We start from the raw sequence: 19,236 nt of genomic DNA on the forward strand, positions 1-19,236 counted from the left end.
AGGATTCCCATCAGCAACGTATGAGGTTCCAGTCGCTTGGCATTTTTTCGTTTTCAATTTTAGCGATTCACTAAGTTTGGAGTGGCATCTTGTTTTGGCTTTAAATTGCATTTCTTTAATGGTTAATAATTTCAGACATCTTTTTATGTACTTCTTTGCCATTGATATATCTTCTTTGGTGAAGTAGCTCTTTAAATCTTTTGCTTATTTTTAACTTTTTTTTATTATTCTTATTTTTGAGAGTCAGAGACAGAGCATCAGTGGGGGAGGGGCAGAGAGAGGGGGACACAGAATCCGAAGCAGGCTCCAGGCTCCGAGCCATCAGCACAGAGCCCGACGCGGGGCTCGAACCCACGAAACCGCGAGATCATGACCTGAGCGGAAGTCGGACGCTTACCCGACTGAGCCCCCCAGGCTCACCTCTTTTGCTTATTTTTAAAAACTCGGTTGTTTCTTATCATTAACCTCTTTATACATTCTGATATCAAGTTCTTCGTTAGAAACGTGATGTGCAAATATTTGCCAAGGAAAAACTGATTTTTCCACTTTACCAGGTGAAGTCCAATTTATCAATTTTTCCTTTTGTGGATCATGCTTTTGGTGTCGGATCTAAAATCTCTGACTAAGCCGTACCTTGCTCTGTCGACCATTTCCTCTGCCTGGATTCTTCTCCCTTCGCCTGTGGACTTCAGTCTGCCTTTTCAGGATTTTTTCATGTTGTTTTAGAGCTGATGCTGTCCTGCCCCCTGTGACAATGTAAAACCTGCTTCTATAAATGATGTGCTCTTCGGTTCCTGAAAACGACTTCATTATGACAAAAGCCAGCTGTCCTTCAAATCAAGTGACAGACTAGCACACACAATAAAGAGGTTCTGAAGTGTCATCCCTGCTTGACATTAAATCCACACAAGGAAATAAGATGAGAAGGAGCCGCCGTGGCTCCTGAATGGAGAAGTACAGGGAAAACCCCTGAACCAAGTGTGTGATAAGCCGGCATTTGCCGTCAGAGAAGCGACTGTCCCCAGATCGCAGGGGGAGCAAATGGCGTTGACTCTGGCACGCGGTCCGTGGGGAGCAGGGACGGGAGTGAAGACCTATGGGAAGGGTTGCTGTTCATGGTTTTAAATCTGAAACTTAAGCAAAAATTGATAAAGAGGCTCTTCCGTTGGACAGATGGCATATGGAACCACGTGACTGAGAGGTTTTTTTTTTTTTTTTTTTTTTTTTTTTGCATTGTTTCTCTCGCCTACCTGCAGGGACTTGTTTCTCCTTTATTATTTATTTTTTTTAATTAGAGAGAGAGAGAGCAAGCAAGCAAGCTCGGGAGGGGCAGAGAGAGAGGGGGAGACCCAGAATCCAAAGCGGGCTCCAGGCTCCTAGCTTTCAGCGCAGAGCCCGACGTGAGGCTCAAACCCATGAACTGTGAGATCACGACCTCAGTGGAAGTCAGATGTTCAACTGACTGAGCCCTACCCAGGCGCCCCTCCTTTTTAAAGCATGTCTGACGAAGCCAGACGTATGGTTAAATGAGATAGCCTGAGTAGTGTGCCTGCCACAGGGCCCGGTACGCAGAGGCTATGAAATAATGTGGATTTTGCCACTCTCTCCACCTTCTGCCTTTCTTTTCCGTCTCAGCAACAGTTTGAGTGTTTGCCAGGTGTCACGCCAGGAGGATGACACTGATTATGGCCTGGCTGAAACTGGAAGAGAGAGAGTTGGTTTTCACAGAACTTACAGCCTGGGGGTGGTGGGCAACAAATGTTGAATACAGAGACAGAATAAAATGACTCCGAGGCAGAATAAAATTAATGCTAAATAGAGATGCGGACAGGGTGCTGGCTGGGGTGGCCCAGGGGAGCCCAGACAGGAGCTGTGTGATATATGCGTCGAAGGGTGCAGGGATTTTCCTAGGTGAACACAGCACTGAAAGATGCTTCCGACCGTGAAATTGTATGGTGTGTTTGATGAGTAGTGAGTTGTCTGCTTCTTGGCTTGTGCATGAGTTAGGGGCTCATGTTGTAGGAGAGATCAAGCTGGAAAAACACGATGCAGGTGGCTCCCTGAAGCACATAGTTCCTTCATTGGCTGAAGAGTTTGTGGGAAGCATGAGACAAAAATGCACCTGGGCTGTCTCATGTGTGTCATCAGCATCAGGAACTACGGGAAAGTTCCAAATGGTTGTAGGATGCTTGCTAAGCCTCGGGGATCCATTCAGGGTCGCTTATTATCTACAAGGCTAGACAGTGTCCTTGCTTGCATTATAAACTGGAGAGTTCAGTTGACTCTTCACAGTGGTGGGAGAGTGGGGGGCTGGGGCACCGAGTCTCCCACGCAGTAGAAAATCCCAAGCTTTCGACTCCCCCAGAGCTTAAGCACTAATAGCTTAGTGTTGACCGACAGCCTTGTCAATAACCTAAGTATTTAACACATATTTTCATGTATTATATGTTCTTACCATAAAGTAAGCTAGAGGAAAGAAAATGTTATTAAGGAAGTCATAAAGAAGAGAAGATACCTTTAGAATAGTGTATTTTTTTATTAAATAAATCCATGTAGTTCGAAGCCATATTGGTCAGAGGTGAACTGTATATGACATTCTTGATGGTTAAAGGTAGAGACTTGCTAATAGAGAACTAGACGTACAGTTTCTCTTAGAGCAAGGAAGGTCTCTGAGCACACGCTCTACAGGTCTCTTTTCCTCCGGATACAGCCATCAAAGTCCCTCGAAGTGATTTAACGCCAGCCTTTAGGAATTCTGCTTACAGACGTGAAGGTCTGTCCTGGAGACTTTAACCGTTGTCTAGCAGTGGAAGTCGTTGCAGCTGGAGGCTGTGCTTTGAATGATAGAAACGAACAAGTAAACTTGGATGTCACAGGTTGAAAGTCAAGTGCCAATATGGCTGTCCTAAAAGTGCTTTCACGTGTCTTGTTATTTCTGCCTCTAGGGACCTGATACCCATCATTGCTGCTCTGGAGTACAACCAGTGGTTCACGAAGTTGTCTTCCAAGGATCTGAAACTGGTAAGAAAGTGGAGCTCTTGCAAAGGTCGCTTAGCTGCGCTGAGTTTCAAAAGCCCGATCGTTTTCAGAAACACATTTGTTTTCCTACTGATCTGGCGAGCTGCGCACATGCTTCTTTCTTGAGCAGATATTTTTCCCGTGAATGATCTGCATGCCGCTGCACCCAATTTGTCATGTGAGATGCTCCGGAGAAGTACCTCCTCACGTTTCCAGCTGCTTCAGGCAATTTTAGATAATGAACAGAAAGACACAATTTAGTGTAGCCTTCAGCACACACACTCATTCTGTCGGCAAAAACAAAGTTACGTCTGCACAGCTGCCAACAGCAGATTTTACGTTTCTATCCTGCCTTCCGTCTCCACGAAGCCTCCCTTCCTAAGAATTTGGGGAAATGTTACCAGGTTGAGTTGGTCTGGTTGAGTTATGGTCGTTAACATTAATTCTCTGGATGAGCTCTGGGGCAGATTTATATGTAACGGAAACGAAATCAAAGGGCAGTGTTGGTTTTCAGAAGGTATGTGGGAGCCACGTTTTCGGTCTCTTTTACCAGTGGAAAAAGACGCCCTGTTGGGGATTGTCTGCACGTTCAAAGCAGCCGTGTGGACAGAGACTTATCCACCGGTTAGCTTTCTGCTACTTCATTTTAGGACAGGAAGTCATCTACAGGTTGTTTTATCGGCGACTCTTACCTTCAAGCCTCCGGCCTTCAGGGAGCGTGGAAACTGGGGGCTTAAGATTTTCATAGTGAAGAGGTAGGATTTTGATTGAGACGTGGATCTGTAGAAAGTGGAGGGTTGAGATTTGCTGGTGGACAGGCTGCTTGTTCTCTGAATTTACTGGGGAGTGAGGGGCTGAAAGGCATTATTAGCACGAGCTTGGGCTGAACTCGTTTGGGGTCCACGGAGAGCCGGCGTGGTATAGAAAGAGTGTGGGCTGGGAAACAAACCTGGGTCTCAGATTATGACTCATGACAAGGCCATGTGACCTTAGCTAAGTCACTGGACGTTCCAGGGCCTCAGCTTCCTGCATACCTATTATTGAGAGTTATTTGGACCTCGTGTCTCATTCGTCTCTCTCCAGAGCTTATCAGAGTATATGGCTCCTAATAGCTATTCCATAAAAATTGATTTAATGAACAGATGTCAAATTAGGTTGGACCACGAATGAATGGGCGTAGCCATACATGTATAGCTAATTTGCAGATTATTCAGAGGAGTAAATAATGTGGACAGAAATGTGAACACATTACCTGACCTATTACAGGCATTTTTTAACTGTTAACTGTTGTTACTGCTGTCACAGACTAGCGAAGAGGCTGAGAAATGAACGAGTGTGGGGCTGCGAATTCTGGAAACTGTATCAGCTAAATAGGGGGAGTTTCTGAGGTCAGTGGTGATGGAGCTGGGGATGGTGGGGGCGAGGGCAGGTGAACTCCCAGGGAACAGACCAGAGGCCATGATGGAGGGTCAGATCTGGGGGACAGAAGCCTCTCCTTGCTTGCTGTTTGCTGCTTGCTGGGATGGGGACCATTTGTAGGACGGAGCCAACGGCGGTGACAGACCGGTGAGGGGAGCCGATGGGGAAATGAGAAGCGGATTAGTTCAGGGATTGTGGGATCAGTGAGAGCAATGCTTCTCTACCAAGTCAGTTCACCTGGCTCATTAAAACATTCCTGTAAGTTGGTGAATGGGGCACAGGAGAGCTCTGAGGAGCTGATGCAGACCCACTTTGGGAAATCGTCCCAGCCCGCTGTTACAGGGATGTGTCCCGGCCAGTGGTGCTGCCCTTCTGTCACGATTTCTCCCCGGTGTGCTGGGGTGAAAGGAAGGATGGCGAAGGGAGGCGAGGGCTGCCCTTTACGGCTTTTCCGTTAGCGAAGATTGAAGCGCAAAAACACACGTGTATATTTTTAACATTCGGTATTTTAAAACGAAAAGTGGTCTTGGGGATATCAGCCTTCCGTCTTCAAAAGGAATGGCAATTCTTCATGAGTTTTCACCCGAAGTTGAAAAGAACGGACACTTGCCCCTTTGATGGGTCTTGCGATATGCAGTCTCAGAACATTTTCTAATATGTGGCTTATTGGAGGAGACGACAGTATTCCACTTTCTTTGGACTTTTTTTTTTTAAGTTTATTTATTTATTTTGTGAGAAAGAGAGAAAGCGTGAGTGGAGAAGGGGCAAAGAGAGAGGAGAGAGCTAGAATACCAAGCAGGCTCCACACCGCCAGCACGGAGCCCGATGTGGGGCTTGACCTCACGAACCGTAAGATCGTGACCTGAGCTGAAGCTGGACGCTTACCCCACTGAACCACCCAAGCGCCGCTGGACTTTTAATTTAATTTAATTTAATTTAATTTAATTTAATTTTATTTTATTTTTTTGATTTTTTTTTTTTAAATTTTTGAGAGAGAGACAGAGCATGAGTGGAGGAGGGGCAGAGAGAGAGGGAGACACAGAATCCAAAGCAGGCTCCAGGCTCTGAGCTGTCAGCACAGAGCCCGACGTGGGGCTTGAACTCATGAACTATGAGATTATGACCTGAGCTGGACGCTCAACCGACTGAGACATCGAGACGCCCAAACCCCTGGGCTTTTTAAAACGGGAAATGCTTGGCAAAAAAGAGTGACTTTCTCTCAAGTTGTATACATTCTCCGGGTTGTTAAGATTGCTCCTGGCTCACTAAAAGCCCCTTATGTGAGGGCACCACAAGACAAACAGGTCACATTCGCTTTCTGCTCATCTTATGACTCTACTCGTAATCCCTCTCCCTAAGTTAAACAGGAGGATGGAGGGATTTTTTTTTTAATATGCCAAATTTGCAATTAGGACCAAGTTCCTGTCTCATATTCTCCACTGATTAAAACCGCAGTTGATTGGTGGTCTTGCTCAAGGCCTGATTTTGTAATTTAGGCGAGTCGGCGAGCATCATGGGGTCTTTTCAAATCTTTTAAAGATGGCGTGGTTGGGCCAGTTGTATGTAGTTCCTTTTAGATATAAAAATTCCATATGCCTTTTATTTCTCATTAGTTCCATTGTTCCCGACAGCAATTCCCCTAGTTTTTATTATATACCTGTTTTTTTTTTTGAAAGAGAGAGAGGGAGAGAAAGAGAAAATCTTCAGCAGGCTCTGTGCTCAGCATGGAGCCCCATGTGGGGCTCGATCCCACCACTGTGAGATCATGACCTAGGCTGAAATCAAGAGTCAGACACTTAACTGACTGAGCCACCCAGGTGCCCCTTACTGTATACTTTCGAGTTTTAACTAAATGCAAGCTCTTGGAGAGGCATTGTCTTAATTTGTTAAGAACTTTGTCTCCCTAAACTGGTGAACATAGGGTTGAACAGACAGTTGACATCTGGGGAGCATGGCAGTATGGTCACATGTTACTTGCCATCTAGGTTTGGCTGTATGTGCGTATCGCTTTAAAAACTTCATCCCATATATTCTTAGTATAGAAAACAATTCTTTTCACGTACTTGGCACTTAGTAAAAAGTAACAAAATTAACGTAGACGTAAATGACTTGTTATACCTCTCCCCTACTGGCATTCTAAAGAAAAGCTGGGCATACTTTTTGCACATTTTCTGTAATAAATTTTTATTACAGTAATTATACCCAATGGGTAAATGAAAGCTCTGCTTTGGGAAATTGCTTTTCTGGATGCTTCGTGAGGTCGCCCTGGAAAGGTAATGATACCATAGATTGTTTTTGGAAATTAGGATAATTCCTGCAAAAACATTGTCGAAGCAATCACTTTTTATCATGCCAACACAAAGTAAGATCTATTCACCTGGTTGTATATTGTAAGATACAGAATTACACTGATGAGGGGGGCCACCATTTTGAAAATCACCACCGTCAGCATAATGTAAATTGCAGGCATTCGGTCAATGGGAATTAGTTTTCCTCTTCCTTTGTCAATCTGTGGGACACATCAGTAACTCGGGGACCATGTGAAAGTAACATTGTAGACAGAATGGATTCAAACACCACATAAGAATTATAAATGCCTCAGATGCTGTGGGACTTGCGTGTTTCCAAGTGGGGTTTTCTAAAGGGTGCTCACTAGTGAGTTTTGTTCTATTTCAGACTGTTCTAGTGATGCTTAATCCATTTGGATATATATGATCTGATAAATCAAAGAATTGTAAATTTGTGTGATATTTGAGGTAAAGAAACTGCTTTGATTATAGTATGCCACAGCACATAGAACTCCCTCCTTCCTTCCTCCCTCCCACTCCTTTCCTCAGTTCCTCCCTCCCTCTCTCTCTTTCTCTCTCTCCCTCTCCTTCCCTCCCTTCCCTTTTCTCTTTTTCTTCCTTCCTTTCTTTCTTTCTTTCTTTCTTTCTTTCTTTCTTTCTTTCTTTCTTTCTTTCTTTCTTTCCCTCCCCTTTTCTCTTTTTCTTCCTTCCTTCCTTCCTTCCTTCCTTCCTTCCTTCCTTCCTTCCTTCCTTTCTTTCATCATAAGGGATTTAAATAGACCCTAACTTGTTTTTTTTTTAATTTTTTTTAATGTTTATTTATTTTTGAGACAGAGAGAGACAGAGCATGAACGGGGGAGGGTCAGAGAGAGAGGGAGACACAGAATGTGAAGCAGGCTCCAGGCTCTGAGCTGTCAGCATAGAGCCCGACGCGGGGCTCGAACTCACGGACTGTGAGATCATGACCTGAGCCGAAGTCAGACGCTTAACCGACTGAGCCACCCAGGCGCCCTAAATAGACCCTAACTTGTAAGGAGATTTTAAAATCACTTTTTAATGTATAAATAATTTTAAAGTCAGGAGCTGCCTTAAACATAAATATAAAAACATTAGCATATGAAAATTTAAAAGAAAAAAAATGTGGTACAATTCTGCAGCCAGGACACAACTTTTCATTTTTTCATGACACCTTCAAGCCCTGTGCTACTTACATTAGCCGTTTCAGTGGTTGCAATCTTTATTAGACATTTCACAATAATTCCGCATTTCATTTAATATTATATTGGAGCACTTAAAATATTTTGACAGAAATACATAACACAACTACATAATTTAAAACAATCTAATGTTTATTTACACGAGGGAGTATTTGCTAAACTCTCATTGGGTTGTGTCCCCCTTTATCTTAGAGAATGCTAGTGGGAACATCGTAATAGTAAACATTTATCAAGTGCTCATTCGGCCACCCTTTTAAAGGACATGACGCCTTTAAACCTTAACTTTCTTATCTGTAAAAAGGGAATAACGATACTTAACAGTTTTATAATGACACACACATAAAGGGTTAGCTCAGGGCCTAGCACAAGACAAGAGCTCAGTAAAGGGAACATCATGTTTTTACCATCATGGCCTCCACACAGTCTTTTGTTATCCTTTCTGGAGATCACTTTCCTTGGGAATTACTTTTGGTTGTCCCAAAATTGGGATGCGCCTCTGAGTGGCCCCAGCACAACTAAAATGGCCTTTTATTTTATTTTATTTATTTATTTATTTAAAAAAAATTTTTAAATGTTCATTTATTTATTTTTTTTTGCGAGAGAGAGAGAGAGAGAGAGAGCAAGCGAGCAGGCATGAGTGGGGGAGGGGCAGAGAGAGAGGGAGACACAGAATCCGAAGCAGGCTCCAGGCTCCAAGCGAGCTGTCAGCATAGAGCCTGACATGGGGCTCGAACTCACAAACCGGAGATCGTGACTGGAGCCGAAGTCGGGACCCTCAACCGACTGAGCCACCCAGGGGCCCCTAAAGTGGCCTTTTAATTAGTCTATCGTAATTGTCTGTGTTCTTGTCTGATTGCCCTGCTGGATGGTACACTCTGAAAGGTAGCAACTTTTTGTCCTTTATATCATTGAATCCCCTGGACCTCGAACGTGACGGTGCGTAGGAATAGATGGTAATTCAGGTTTTGTTGCGTGAACGAGTGCACGAATAAATGGCTCATTTAATTAGAACTTGGCATCTGTGTGGGTTTGTCACAGCAAAGTGAGGTTGCCCTTAGACTTCGTGACGTGGTCAAAGAATGCTTTCTGTTACAGTCCACTGATGTCTGTGAACAGATACTGAGGGTGGTGAGTAGGTCCAATCGGCTGGAGGAATTGGTGTTGGAAAACGCTGGACTTAGAACGTGAGTATCTTCCAGAATATGTCAGTATATTGCTTAAAATCTTTCTGCTGTTTCCTTAAAATTAATACTTGGATTTTAAAAAAAGGTTGGGCTGCTCACATATACAAGTGTAGTGTTTCCCTTCTAAAAACAAACAAACAAACAAACAAACAAACAAACAGATCCCTGTGTTCCCCATCCTCATGAAGGTCAAGGGTTTTATAACATCTTTTATTGTTGTGTCGCTGGAGGGAGCCTGGTGTGGTGGGTGAGAGGATGGACCCTGAGCCAGGTGCCTCGTGGCCTTGGGCGAATTGCCTCACTTCTGTGCCTCAGTTTCTTCATCTTTAAGATGGAGAAAATAGTCGTGTCTACCTTACAGAATTATGGTTGTGACGATAAATGAATTAATACATATAAAGTCCTTAGAAAAGTATCTTTCCTGTTACAGATGCTATGTGTCAGCTTTTGTGAGTATCACTTGTGGTACAATTTTATGTAACACATTTAATATAATTTTATGGCTTTGCTTTGATATGTTTTAGCCATTTCTCTCTCTTTCCAAATTCGTACTTGCCTTGTTCAGTAGTAGGTGGGGGTTCAGTAGTCAGTACGCCTGCTTATGTGGAGTTCGAATCAGCCAGAACAAAGACTCCACTGCTCCTCGGTGAGGACGGCTGAAGGTTTCATATTCACGGCACTTAGTGTGTTACTTTGAGTACAACGTACCTAAAATAGTGATTTTGATTTTTGTTACAACATAGTGTTAGCAACTGTAGCCTTTAAACTCAATAATCAGGGCAATCAGTTTTGCATTGAGAGCATTGCATGAAATGAGAATTAAGGTCTAGTGAACAGCCTGTTGCAACCTTCATGGAATGTAGGTGCAATTCAGGATTTTTTTTTAAGTTATGAAGGGACTCTAAGTAGTCCTATTCATAGCATCCCGGAATGTGTCTTTAAAGGGGGCAGTTACCTCTTTTCTTTTTGCTCTTGAAGGAGGTTGTGGCTAATCAGAATGAACCAGATTTTGGCCCTGGCATAACAGATACTCTATTGAGGAATATAGACCTGTGTAACATAGATCGGGTGTTAACGAGTAGATGGTCTACAGGTTAATATTGTAAAGAAGGATTTCCTTTTTTTTTAGATTTCACTCTAACTTTTCTAGCTTTCAAGTGTTTTATTTGAGCAGGTGTACATTTTGTGTTATGTAAGCTAACTGTTTTGTTTCCTTGCAGAGATTTTGCGCAAAAACTGGCCAGCGCTTTAGCGCATAATCCCAACTCAGGACTCCACACAGTTAACCTTGCTGGCAACCCGCTGGAAGACCGAGGTACTGTAGCATTCCTGTGATCACTGATGCCAGAATTGTAAGAGAATTAGGGAGTTTGAATAGCCACACCGTAAGAACGCGGTCAAGCTCAGCTGTAATTACGTAACAGATTCTACTGGTGGCTTTGTTCGGCTTCTACATTTTCTCTACCCTTTGATGAAGATACTGGTGCTAAAATCCATTATCTGATTAACTTCTTTTGAAGAGACACAGGCAGAAAGGAGGCTATTGTTTTCAAACTGTTGTATTAGTTTTTTGTGGCTACATAACAAATTGCCAGCAACATGGCAGCCTAAAATGACACGGATGTATTACCTGACAGTTTCCTTGGGTTCTAGTCTGGGCAGAGGTGTGCTGGGCCGTCCACTCAGCATCACAGGCTGAGATCAAGTGGTCAGGTGTGGCTGTGATCGTGACCTTATGGGCCCAAGCTTACTGGCTGTTGGCAGAATTAACGTCCTTGGGTTGGGAGGACAGAGGTCACTGTTTTTTTGCTAGCTCTCACTGGGGACCGCTCCCAGCACCCGGAACCTTGCTACACGATGCCTTCTCTTAAAACATGCCAGGTTGCTTTGCGCTCGAGGCAGTAAGGAGCACATGTCTTTGATGCCTGCCTTTCTTTTAAATAGAGCATCTGAGGGGCGTCTGGGTGGCTCAGTCGGTTGGGCGTCCGACTTCGGCTCAGGTCATGATCTCATGGTTTGTGGGTTCGAGCCCCGCATCGGGCTGTGTGCTGACAGCTCAGAACCTGGAGCCTGCTTATGATTCTGTGTCTCCTTTGCTCTGCCCCTCCCCCACTTGTGCTCTGTCTCTGTCTTTCAAAAATAAAAACATGTACAAAAAAAAAAAATTTACATGGAGCACCTGCTTGGGTCAGGCCCACCCAGGACAGTCTCCCTTCCGATGAACTCAAAGTCAACTGATCAGTGGCCCAATCATATCATTAGTCTGCCCCACACACTGGAGGAAATTGTACAGGGCATGCATAGCAGGGGACAGGAATCTTGAGGGCCATCTTACTGTCCTGTCTACCACAAACATCTTTGAATATTTAACCAGGTTTGAATGTGAGGACAGGAAGAAAATGAAGGACTGGCCTTCTTTAGAAGTGTTTGTGTGGGCAGAGGGAAGACTTGGCAGGTTTAGAATGTGAAACTTAAGTATTTGAATTCTCAGCAGGAGAACATTGGTGGGTGGGGTTTAAAAAGAATTAGCTTTATCTCTAGAGGGAGTATTTTGTTTTCATTAGCTGCTGCAAATGTTTTCCAGCATTGCTGAATGAAAGCCTTTCATCTTGTAATGTTATATATTTGATGAGGATTAATTATTAAACGGAGCTGACAGTACGGATCTAGACACTCAATTCTGCCCTGTGGTCCCGATATAGACATCGTTCTTCCTTGAAAAGGACACCCACTCGTGTGGTATTCAAGCCAAAAATAAAGAGTAACTTCCTAGCATTTAAAGTAGTCCGTCTAAAGGCAGTTTGAGGCTGAATTAGAAAACGAGATCATATGGAAATCATCCTCATGGAATAAACCACAGCTGAAAATAATGGATGCGTAGCCCTGGCGTAGGGGTTTCTTTGGGGCGTAGGAATTTCTTTAGGAAGAAACAGATGTTGTCTCTGTTAGTGAAATGCTAGAAAATGATGAATAGGACGAAATGGAAACGTGGAGGTAAATCTACGTGTCGGTTACCGTTTATAGACCTTTATGGCTGTTTTGGTTTGGCTTTTGAGAGGGTGGGACCCAACCATATTTATCCAGTGACGGGATGAAGTCAGTGGAGGGAGGTTGTTGACGGGGGGCAGGTCCTTAAGGATGTGAATCCACAGCGCAGTCGGCCGGGAAGGGACACCCCTTAGTGCCGGGGAAATGCAGTTCAAACCACAGTGAGACCGCACTTCATAACCAGTAGAAGGGCTCTGATCCGAGTGGGGGTCGGAGAGGACGTGGGAAACGGGAGAACCCGCTTTACGGGCGGGAACGTAAAACGGTGCAGCCCCTTGGCAAGCTGGTCGGACGGTCTCTTAAACTGCTAAACACAGATTGGCCACATGACCCGGCAACTCCCCTCCTGGATCTCACCGAAGAGAGACGGAGCCCGTGTTCACGCCCAGACTCGCGAGCGCTTGTCGCCGCGTTCCCCGTGCGAGCCCAACGGTGGAGGCCGCCCTCGTGCCCGCCGTGGACAAGCAGGTGGACACATCGTGGGCGTCTGGACCGTGGCACGTGGCCCAGCGGTGGAGGCGGGTGAGGGGCTGATTCCTGCTCCTGTGTGGTTGAACCTCAGAAACCTCATGTCGGGTGAAAGGAGCCGGACCCAAAAGACCACATACAGTGAGCTGTGGGCTTCGGAGGAAGGATGCCAGGGAGGCCCAGGGTCTCCTTTGCTGCTGCGAACCCTCCTGGACGGCTTACCCCTCAGCTACGATTTTACCCATCGGACCCCCGTCTTCGGTTTCAACTTCTCCGGTAGCGCTCAGTCATTGTGGCACATCCTAATTACATGCGGACACTTCTCCTCCACCTGCTTCCTTCTCGTCCCTGCCCCTTGTCCTCCGAAGACCTTGGACAACGTCCGTCGAGAAGCCCTTCGTTTAAATTGCGTTTGATTTCATTTCATCTTAATTCTCTTCTGCAGTTTTTCAGTTGCTTTGAAAATCGTGGCCACGTTTGCAGAGACTTCTTTTCTACCAGACCACGCGCTCAAAGATGATGTTTCTGGGCTTCTGTCCACCACATTCCTACCTCTGAGCCCTGATTTCTGGGTCTTTCCATTTACCTGCGGTTCATTCACAGGAGCTAAAGTCACAGGTCGTTCCAAGGATGTTCCCCTCAACTTTGTGCGCACGTACTGACTCGCCAGCATGGTTTCTGCTCACGTAGGCTCAGTTTTTGACACTCCTGAGAATGTTCTCTCAAGCTGAGACGTCCCTTGTTTCGGCCCATTCTAGATTCATTCACTGATGTACTTGCCAGTGTTCTTGGACAACGGCCAGCACCTGTATTTCCTGCCTCCACTCTGGGGGCGGAGCCTCCTGAACACAAATTCCGTGTACTTTTCTCTTTATTCAGGCTAAGTATCTGAAGATGATGGGTAGTTTTTCTCCTCACGGATGAAAATCCCACCAGGAATCCAACTAAGTGTCAAATATTTATACGAGCTTCCGTCCAGGCAAAATATTTCCTGCTTTTTTGTTTCTGAGCTGTTCAGTGATGGTATTTTATGTTCGAAAACAATAAAAAGCATGGGGGGGAGGAATTTATAATTGGAGCGTGTAGCATATACAAGAGACCAAGGAAACACAAAGAAGAGACAGTTTAGCGGCCCAGAAGTCTGAGGAATTTTAACACCAAATGGAATTTGATTTGGTACCTGGGCCATCCACTCCGGGACTCATTTGGAAACTCTCGGAGAGAGTGTTTGGCTCCTCGCTTTGTGATAGGAATGTGGATGCAGCAAATTCCTGTTATTTACTGCTCAGTCTCCTTGGGCCATACTTATGTATGAAGGACAGACAGACTTCTCTTGTTAAGGGGCTTGTGGCGGAGGAGGGTAGGGTATGAATCAGTAAGCTGGGGTGTGTGTGTATGTGCATTGCTTTTTGGCTGCTGGGTCCCGTGCTGTCTCTCTGTGTGGAGGACACACACAGCAGTGAGCAGACCACACGCACATGCACGAGCTCTTACTGTGGATTCAGGGTCGGGGCGGTTCCCCAGCTTTGCTCTTGACCTTCTGTCCCCGTGTGTTTGCAGATTGGAGGTCAAGACCCGCTAGCAGGCCATGAAATCAACCCCATAGCTCATGACCTGCGTTTGAAAAAACAAAGAGGAAGGACTAGAACAGAATAGAAAATATCAGAGTGCATTTGTCCGGAGAAACTTCGGTTTTAGTTTTCTACTACGTGTGTGTGTTTATTTTTGTATGAGGTTCCTTCCTTGGGATGTCAGATCTGTTGCTTTATGTGAGTCATGGTAGAAAAGGCTGAGGAATCTCTGCCCCGGCTCAACTTGATCAACTTTGCCTGATAAGTCCCAGGGCTGACCCAGCGTCTGAGCCACGGTGTCCCGGGTCATTTCCTCGTGACTAACCCTTTGGATCTGACATTACTTTTTGGATCAAAGTTGAGTAGTTTTGGAGAATGCAGCTCTCCTCTCTTGGCTCATTCCACACGCCTGACTTCCTTAGTTGTTACAGACTCCGTGTTCTGTTCTTCCTGCTTGTCCCTCCCAGCAACCCTCGTTTTTATGGTCTCCGCCTTGTCAGGAATGTCTATCCCTTTCCTCCCCTCACTTTGTTCTAAATTGGATTATTTTGTTTAAAGATGATCTCGAATCCTGTCTCAGAATGTTTTTCTTTTGGAAATGTTGACCTGAGGTACCCAGATTCCCCACCCCCCCCACCCCACCCCACCCCCCCCCCCCGACCATATGGTGGTGGCCCTGGTTTGATCTTTCGCATAAGACAAGACAAACAGATTCTAGAATTGCCGCTTCTATTTTTTGGTGCTTTCCACCTTGCATATCTCTCAGTGTGTACCAGTGGGTTCTGGAATCAAAATACATGGGTTCATTTCCGGGTTTGCCACTTCCTAGCCGAGTTTCCTTGGACAAGTTACTTAACTGCTGTGTCTCAGGTTCCTCATCTTTGTTTTATTTTTTTGAAATTTTAATTCTAGTATAGTTAACGTACAGTGTTCTGTTAGTTTCAGGGGCACAGTATAGTGATTCAGCAATTCTGTCTCTTAGTGCTCGTCATGATACATATATCTTTAGTATCTTCATCTTGAAAATATTAATAGTACCTAGCACTTAAAGGTGTTCTCAGGATTAAATGAGATAATACACACAAAGGGAGAAGGATGGCCTGTTACATACTGGGCACTCAACAAATGTTTGCCCTCCCTGCCTCCTTTGATTCATAAAATAGCCTCGTGGAGTAAAACCATACAAATATTATTATCCTCTTTTTATAAATGAGGAAATCTTGTGTTTACACGGTTTGGACAAAGCTTGTGGAGTCATACCTGATACTAGTCGGTGAGGCTCTGGTCTAGGATTTCCAGAATATCAGCCGACCAAGCGGCCAGTCAGTCTCTAATCCCGTGGTGGTGATTTTCTGATGTGGCCGTCTAGATTTCCTTGGGAAGCGGAAGGAAAGAATTTTATGTGTGCTTCTTGGAAAACATTGGCTTATTCCATAGCATGGCAGTAAATTTTCTGAATCACGCTAATATTTCAAGATACCAGGTTTGTGTGCAACACCTACCGAGCAGAAGGGACTTTTCTTGAGATTCGTGATGTCAGCCATATTTAGTTGCTATTTTTAAGGTTACACCAGGTGAAGCAAGCTTTTAAACACCGCCTGCCTTTGGATTTTCGAGTGTTCGAAAGTTCAGTACACTGACTCCATTTTTCCCACTGGTCTTTTATTCCTGTATTCCTAGTTCTTGAACTTTTCCTTTTCTCCGCCTTATTTTTGAAATGGAAATGTTGGCCTGTATTTTGTTTATTCACTTATCTTAGTGTTTCTGGTCTCCAGCGTTCAAATCTACATGCTTTCTGACAGACAAGAACGAGGTCTTCTGTTTATCCACATCCTTTGCTAGAACTCCACATGGGGGATTTTGTTAAACTGTTCCTATTGGTGTTTTCATTTAACAAGGACCTCCTTCAACCTTTTCGTCTACCAGGTGCACCCTTCTGATTCTAGGATATCCAAGTGTTAGAATTCTGTATGGTCTTGTCATAGGTTTTTAAATTCATGCGTGATTAATAGGTTAAATGTGTCGTGTCACATTTAATTTCCTGTCTTTGTAAGTTAATAACATCAGATGGCAGATTATAACACTGAACATTTCATAATTACTTTTTTTATTAGCATACATGTTTTGAAGCAGAGGAAGCCAAAATAGTTTTGTTTGGAAAGGAAAAGTAAAAATTAGACCATTTTTCCTTCTAAATCTGACACACACTTAAAAGAAAGTCACAAGAAGGGTAATCCATAAAAATTAGGCCGTTTTTCTTTCTAAATTTGACACGCGCTTAAAAAAAAAATCACAAAAGGGCAATCCGTTTCATGAAGTCCCCAAATAAAAAGCTTTTAGAGATAAATTCTGTTTTAATTCACAGCTCTGAACGCTATGTTTTGCTTTATTTTGGGGAGAGGATGGAGTAGTTCTGGCCAAAAACTGAAACGTCTTTTCTCTCCTTTGTTTAAGTGGGGAAATGTTTTCTCCACGATCAGTTTGTTCCCTGGCACTCTTGAATAAGTGGCTTCAGAAAAGTACCAGGCGGGTTGATTTTTTTGTTTTCCTTGAGATTTTGGCCGCCAGCCACCCTCATTGTATTCGTGTTGCCGAGACTGTTTCTGAAGCCTGCCGGGAAGGAAGAGGATCCTTTGTGTGATAATCTGTTGTTACCTTTGCTCAAAGATCGGTAAAAGTATTGAATCTCTATGATGTACACCCGGAACCGATAGGATGTTGCATGTTGCATGCATGTCAGTTCTCTTGCAATAAAAACTCAATTTCATTCTTGTATTTAAACCAAAATGAACAGTGCTGACCCATTTATACCTTTTATTCCGTTTGCAGTTAGCAAGGGCATTTCTTTAAAGAAGAAGTGTAACATATTTATGACTTACGGATGCCTAGCACATTAAAACAAAATATTTTGTCGAGCAAGAAAGAAGCTGGTAGCTTAGTCTGAAATTTGACAAAAACTACTTGAAACAGACTGTCCTGTTTCTGCATCGTTAGTCCGCTTGTTTTCCTATTCACCTTTTTCCTGCTTTCTTTTCTTTTTTTTTTTTAATTAAAAAGTTAAAAAAAAACTTTTTTTAATGTTTTATTTATTCTTGAGAAAGACAGAGTGTGAGCTGCGGAGGGGCAGAGAGAGAGAGACAGAGACACAGAATCCGGAGCAGGCTCCAGGCTCTGAGCTGTCAGCACAGAGCCTGACACGGGGCAAAGTCGGACGCTTAACCGACTGAGCCACCCAGGGGCCTCGTCCTGCTTTTTTCTTTTAAGTAAATTATCAAGCATGACTTTTATTCACCTTCATTCTAATTCAGGAGCTTCACTTTTTATTACTTCCGTTACTTATGGTGCGGTCATTCAATTTCCAGAGAAAAATATGGCTGGGCTGTTTACTCCTTTTTTTCTTCCTTCCTTTTTGGAAGATAGTTGTTGGTTAAGGAATGAACACATGGGTGGTGTCACCAGTGGTGTAAAATAATTGCTCTATTCCGGCCTTGTGTCTAGTTACATGCATGTGTGGTTTTCTGTGATGTAGCAGGCATGTCTGACACAAAAGAAATTAGTGAAAATGTAGAAAATGGTCATTTTCTCAACAAAGGAAAACAACCCAATAGTCAACCTGAGCACCGCAAATTGGAAGCTGAATGGTAGGTTTTAACATTGATCTAACATATTTTTCAGCCTAATTTGAAGACATGGGATATGGGTTTGGGTTATTTTCTTTTTAAAACATTGTCCTAGCATATGCTTTGCTGGGTAGCACCTGCTTAAAAAAGTATATAAGAGAATTGGTCATGGGTAGGGCAGTGATAAGTCTTATCATAATTTAAAAGTGAGTATCTGGTATCTTTCCAGATTCCATACCTAATTTTTCAAAAAGACTTTTTGTTTTTAGAGCAGTTTTAGGTTCTCAGCAGAATTGAGAGGAAGGTACAGAGATTTCCCATATTCTTCCTGCCCCCCTCCACCCCCCACCCCCCACTGCTGGCTGCACATGCATAGCTTCCCTAGTTATCAGCGTCCCGTCAGAGTGGCACGGTTGTGACAGTCGATGAGCCTCTAACGATTTTAATCCGTTCTAATAGTTGGGTAGTGGTATCTCACTGTTACTTTACTCTGCATTTCCTTGATGACTTAGCGTGTGGAGCGTCTCTTCATATGCTTATTTGCCATTTCTGTAACTTCTTTGGTGAGGGTTCCGTTCGGGTCTCTGGCGCATTTGTAAGTGGTTGTTTATCATTGTTGACTTTTGAGAGCTCTTTGTGTATTTTGGATAACGGTCCTTGCAAACATTTGCTCCCATTCTGTGGCTTGCCTTCTCATTCTCTTGACATTGCCTTTTGCAGGACAGAACTTCTTAATTTTAACGAAGTCTAGCTTGTCAGTTAGGTCTTTCGTGGAATGTGCCATTGGGGTCGTATCTAAAGAGACATTGCCATACCCATGGTCATCTACATTTTCTCCTCCCTTCTTACCTTCCATGCCTAAATTTGGAAGTAAATTTTTTCACTGACGCCTAACGTATGTTCAGAAAAGTCCACAGATCACAAGTTTACGTCTTAATGAGTTTTTACAAAGTGAGCACTCTGCAGGAACCACTACCAAGAATGAGACGTAGAACGTTACTCGTGCTTCACAAGCTTCCCTAGTGTTTTGCCCTCTACCACCCGGAAAAGATGGCTCTGATTCTGACTTCTGTTATGATAGGATAGGTTCGCTTTATTTCTTCTTGAACTTCATAAATATAGCATTATATAATATACATTTTTTTTATATTTGGCAACTTTTGCTTTTCTTTGTGGAGAGGTTTTTAATCATGCATTTATTTTTTTGAATCGATAAAGAGTATTGAGAGTATTTCGCCTTATGTAAGTTTTGGTAAATTGTTTTTTTCATGACAAATTTGTCCATTTCTTCTAAAACGATACATTTTTGACCTACAGAAAAAATTTAACATCCTTTAGTTATATTTGCAATGTCTGTAGAATCTCTACTGGTATTTTTTTTCTTTTTTCCACTTCTCAGTTTG

General features: G+C 43.6%; 1 protein-coding gene across 7 annotated transcripts in view; it reads left to right on the plus strand.

Moving 5' to 3' along the window:
- Window positions 1-19,236, plus strand: part of CARMIL1 (capping protein regulator and myosin 1 linker 1) — a 308,332-nt gene that overhangs the window by 151,711 nt on the left and 137,385 nt on the right. For all 7 annotated transcript variants that reach the window (XM_053223218.1, XM_053223219.1, XM_053223222.1 and 4 more), the window contains 3 exons: window positions 2,946-3,021; window positions 9,038-9,126; window positions 10,347-10,441. In XM_053223218.1, the coding sequence (XP_053079193.1) occupies window positions 2,946-3,021; window positions 9,038-9,126; window positions 10,347-10,441 (260 nt within the window). The remainder of the gene's footprint in view (window positions 1-2,945; window positions 3,022-9,037; window positions 9,127-10,346; window positions 10,442-19,236) is intronic.

The sequence above is a fragment of the Acinonyx jubatus genome, chromosome B2, assembly GCF_027475565.1.
Source record: "Acinonyx jubatus isolate Ajub_Pintada_27869175 chromosome B2, VMU_Ajub_asm_v1.0, whole genome shotgun sequence".
Lineage (NCBI taxonomy): Eukaryota > Metazoa > Chordata > Mammalia > Carnivora > Felidae > Acinonyx > Acinonyx jubatus.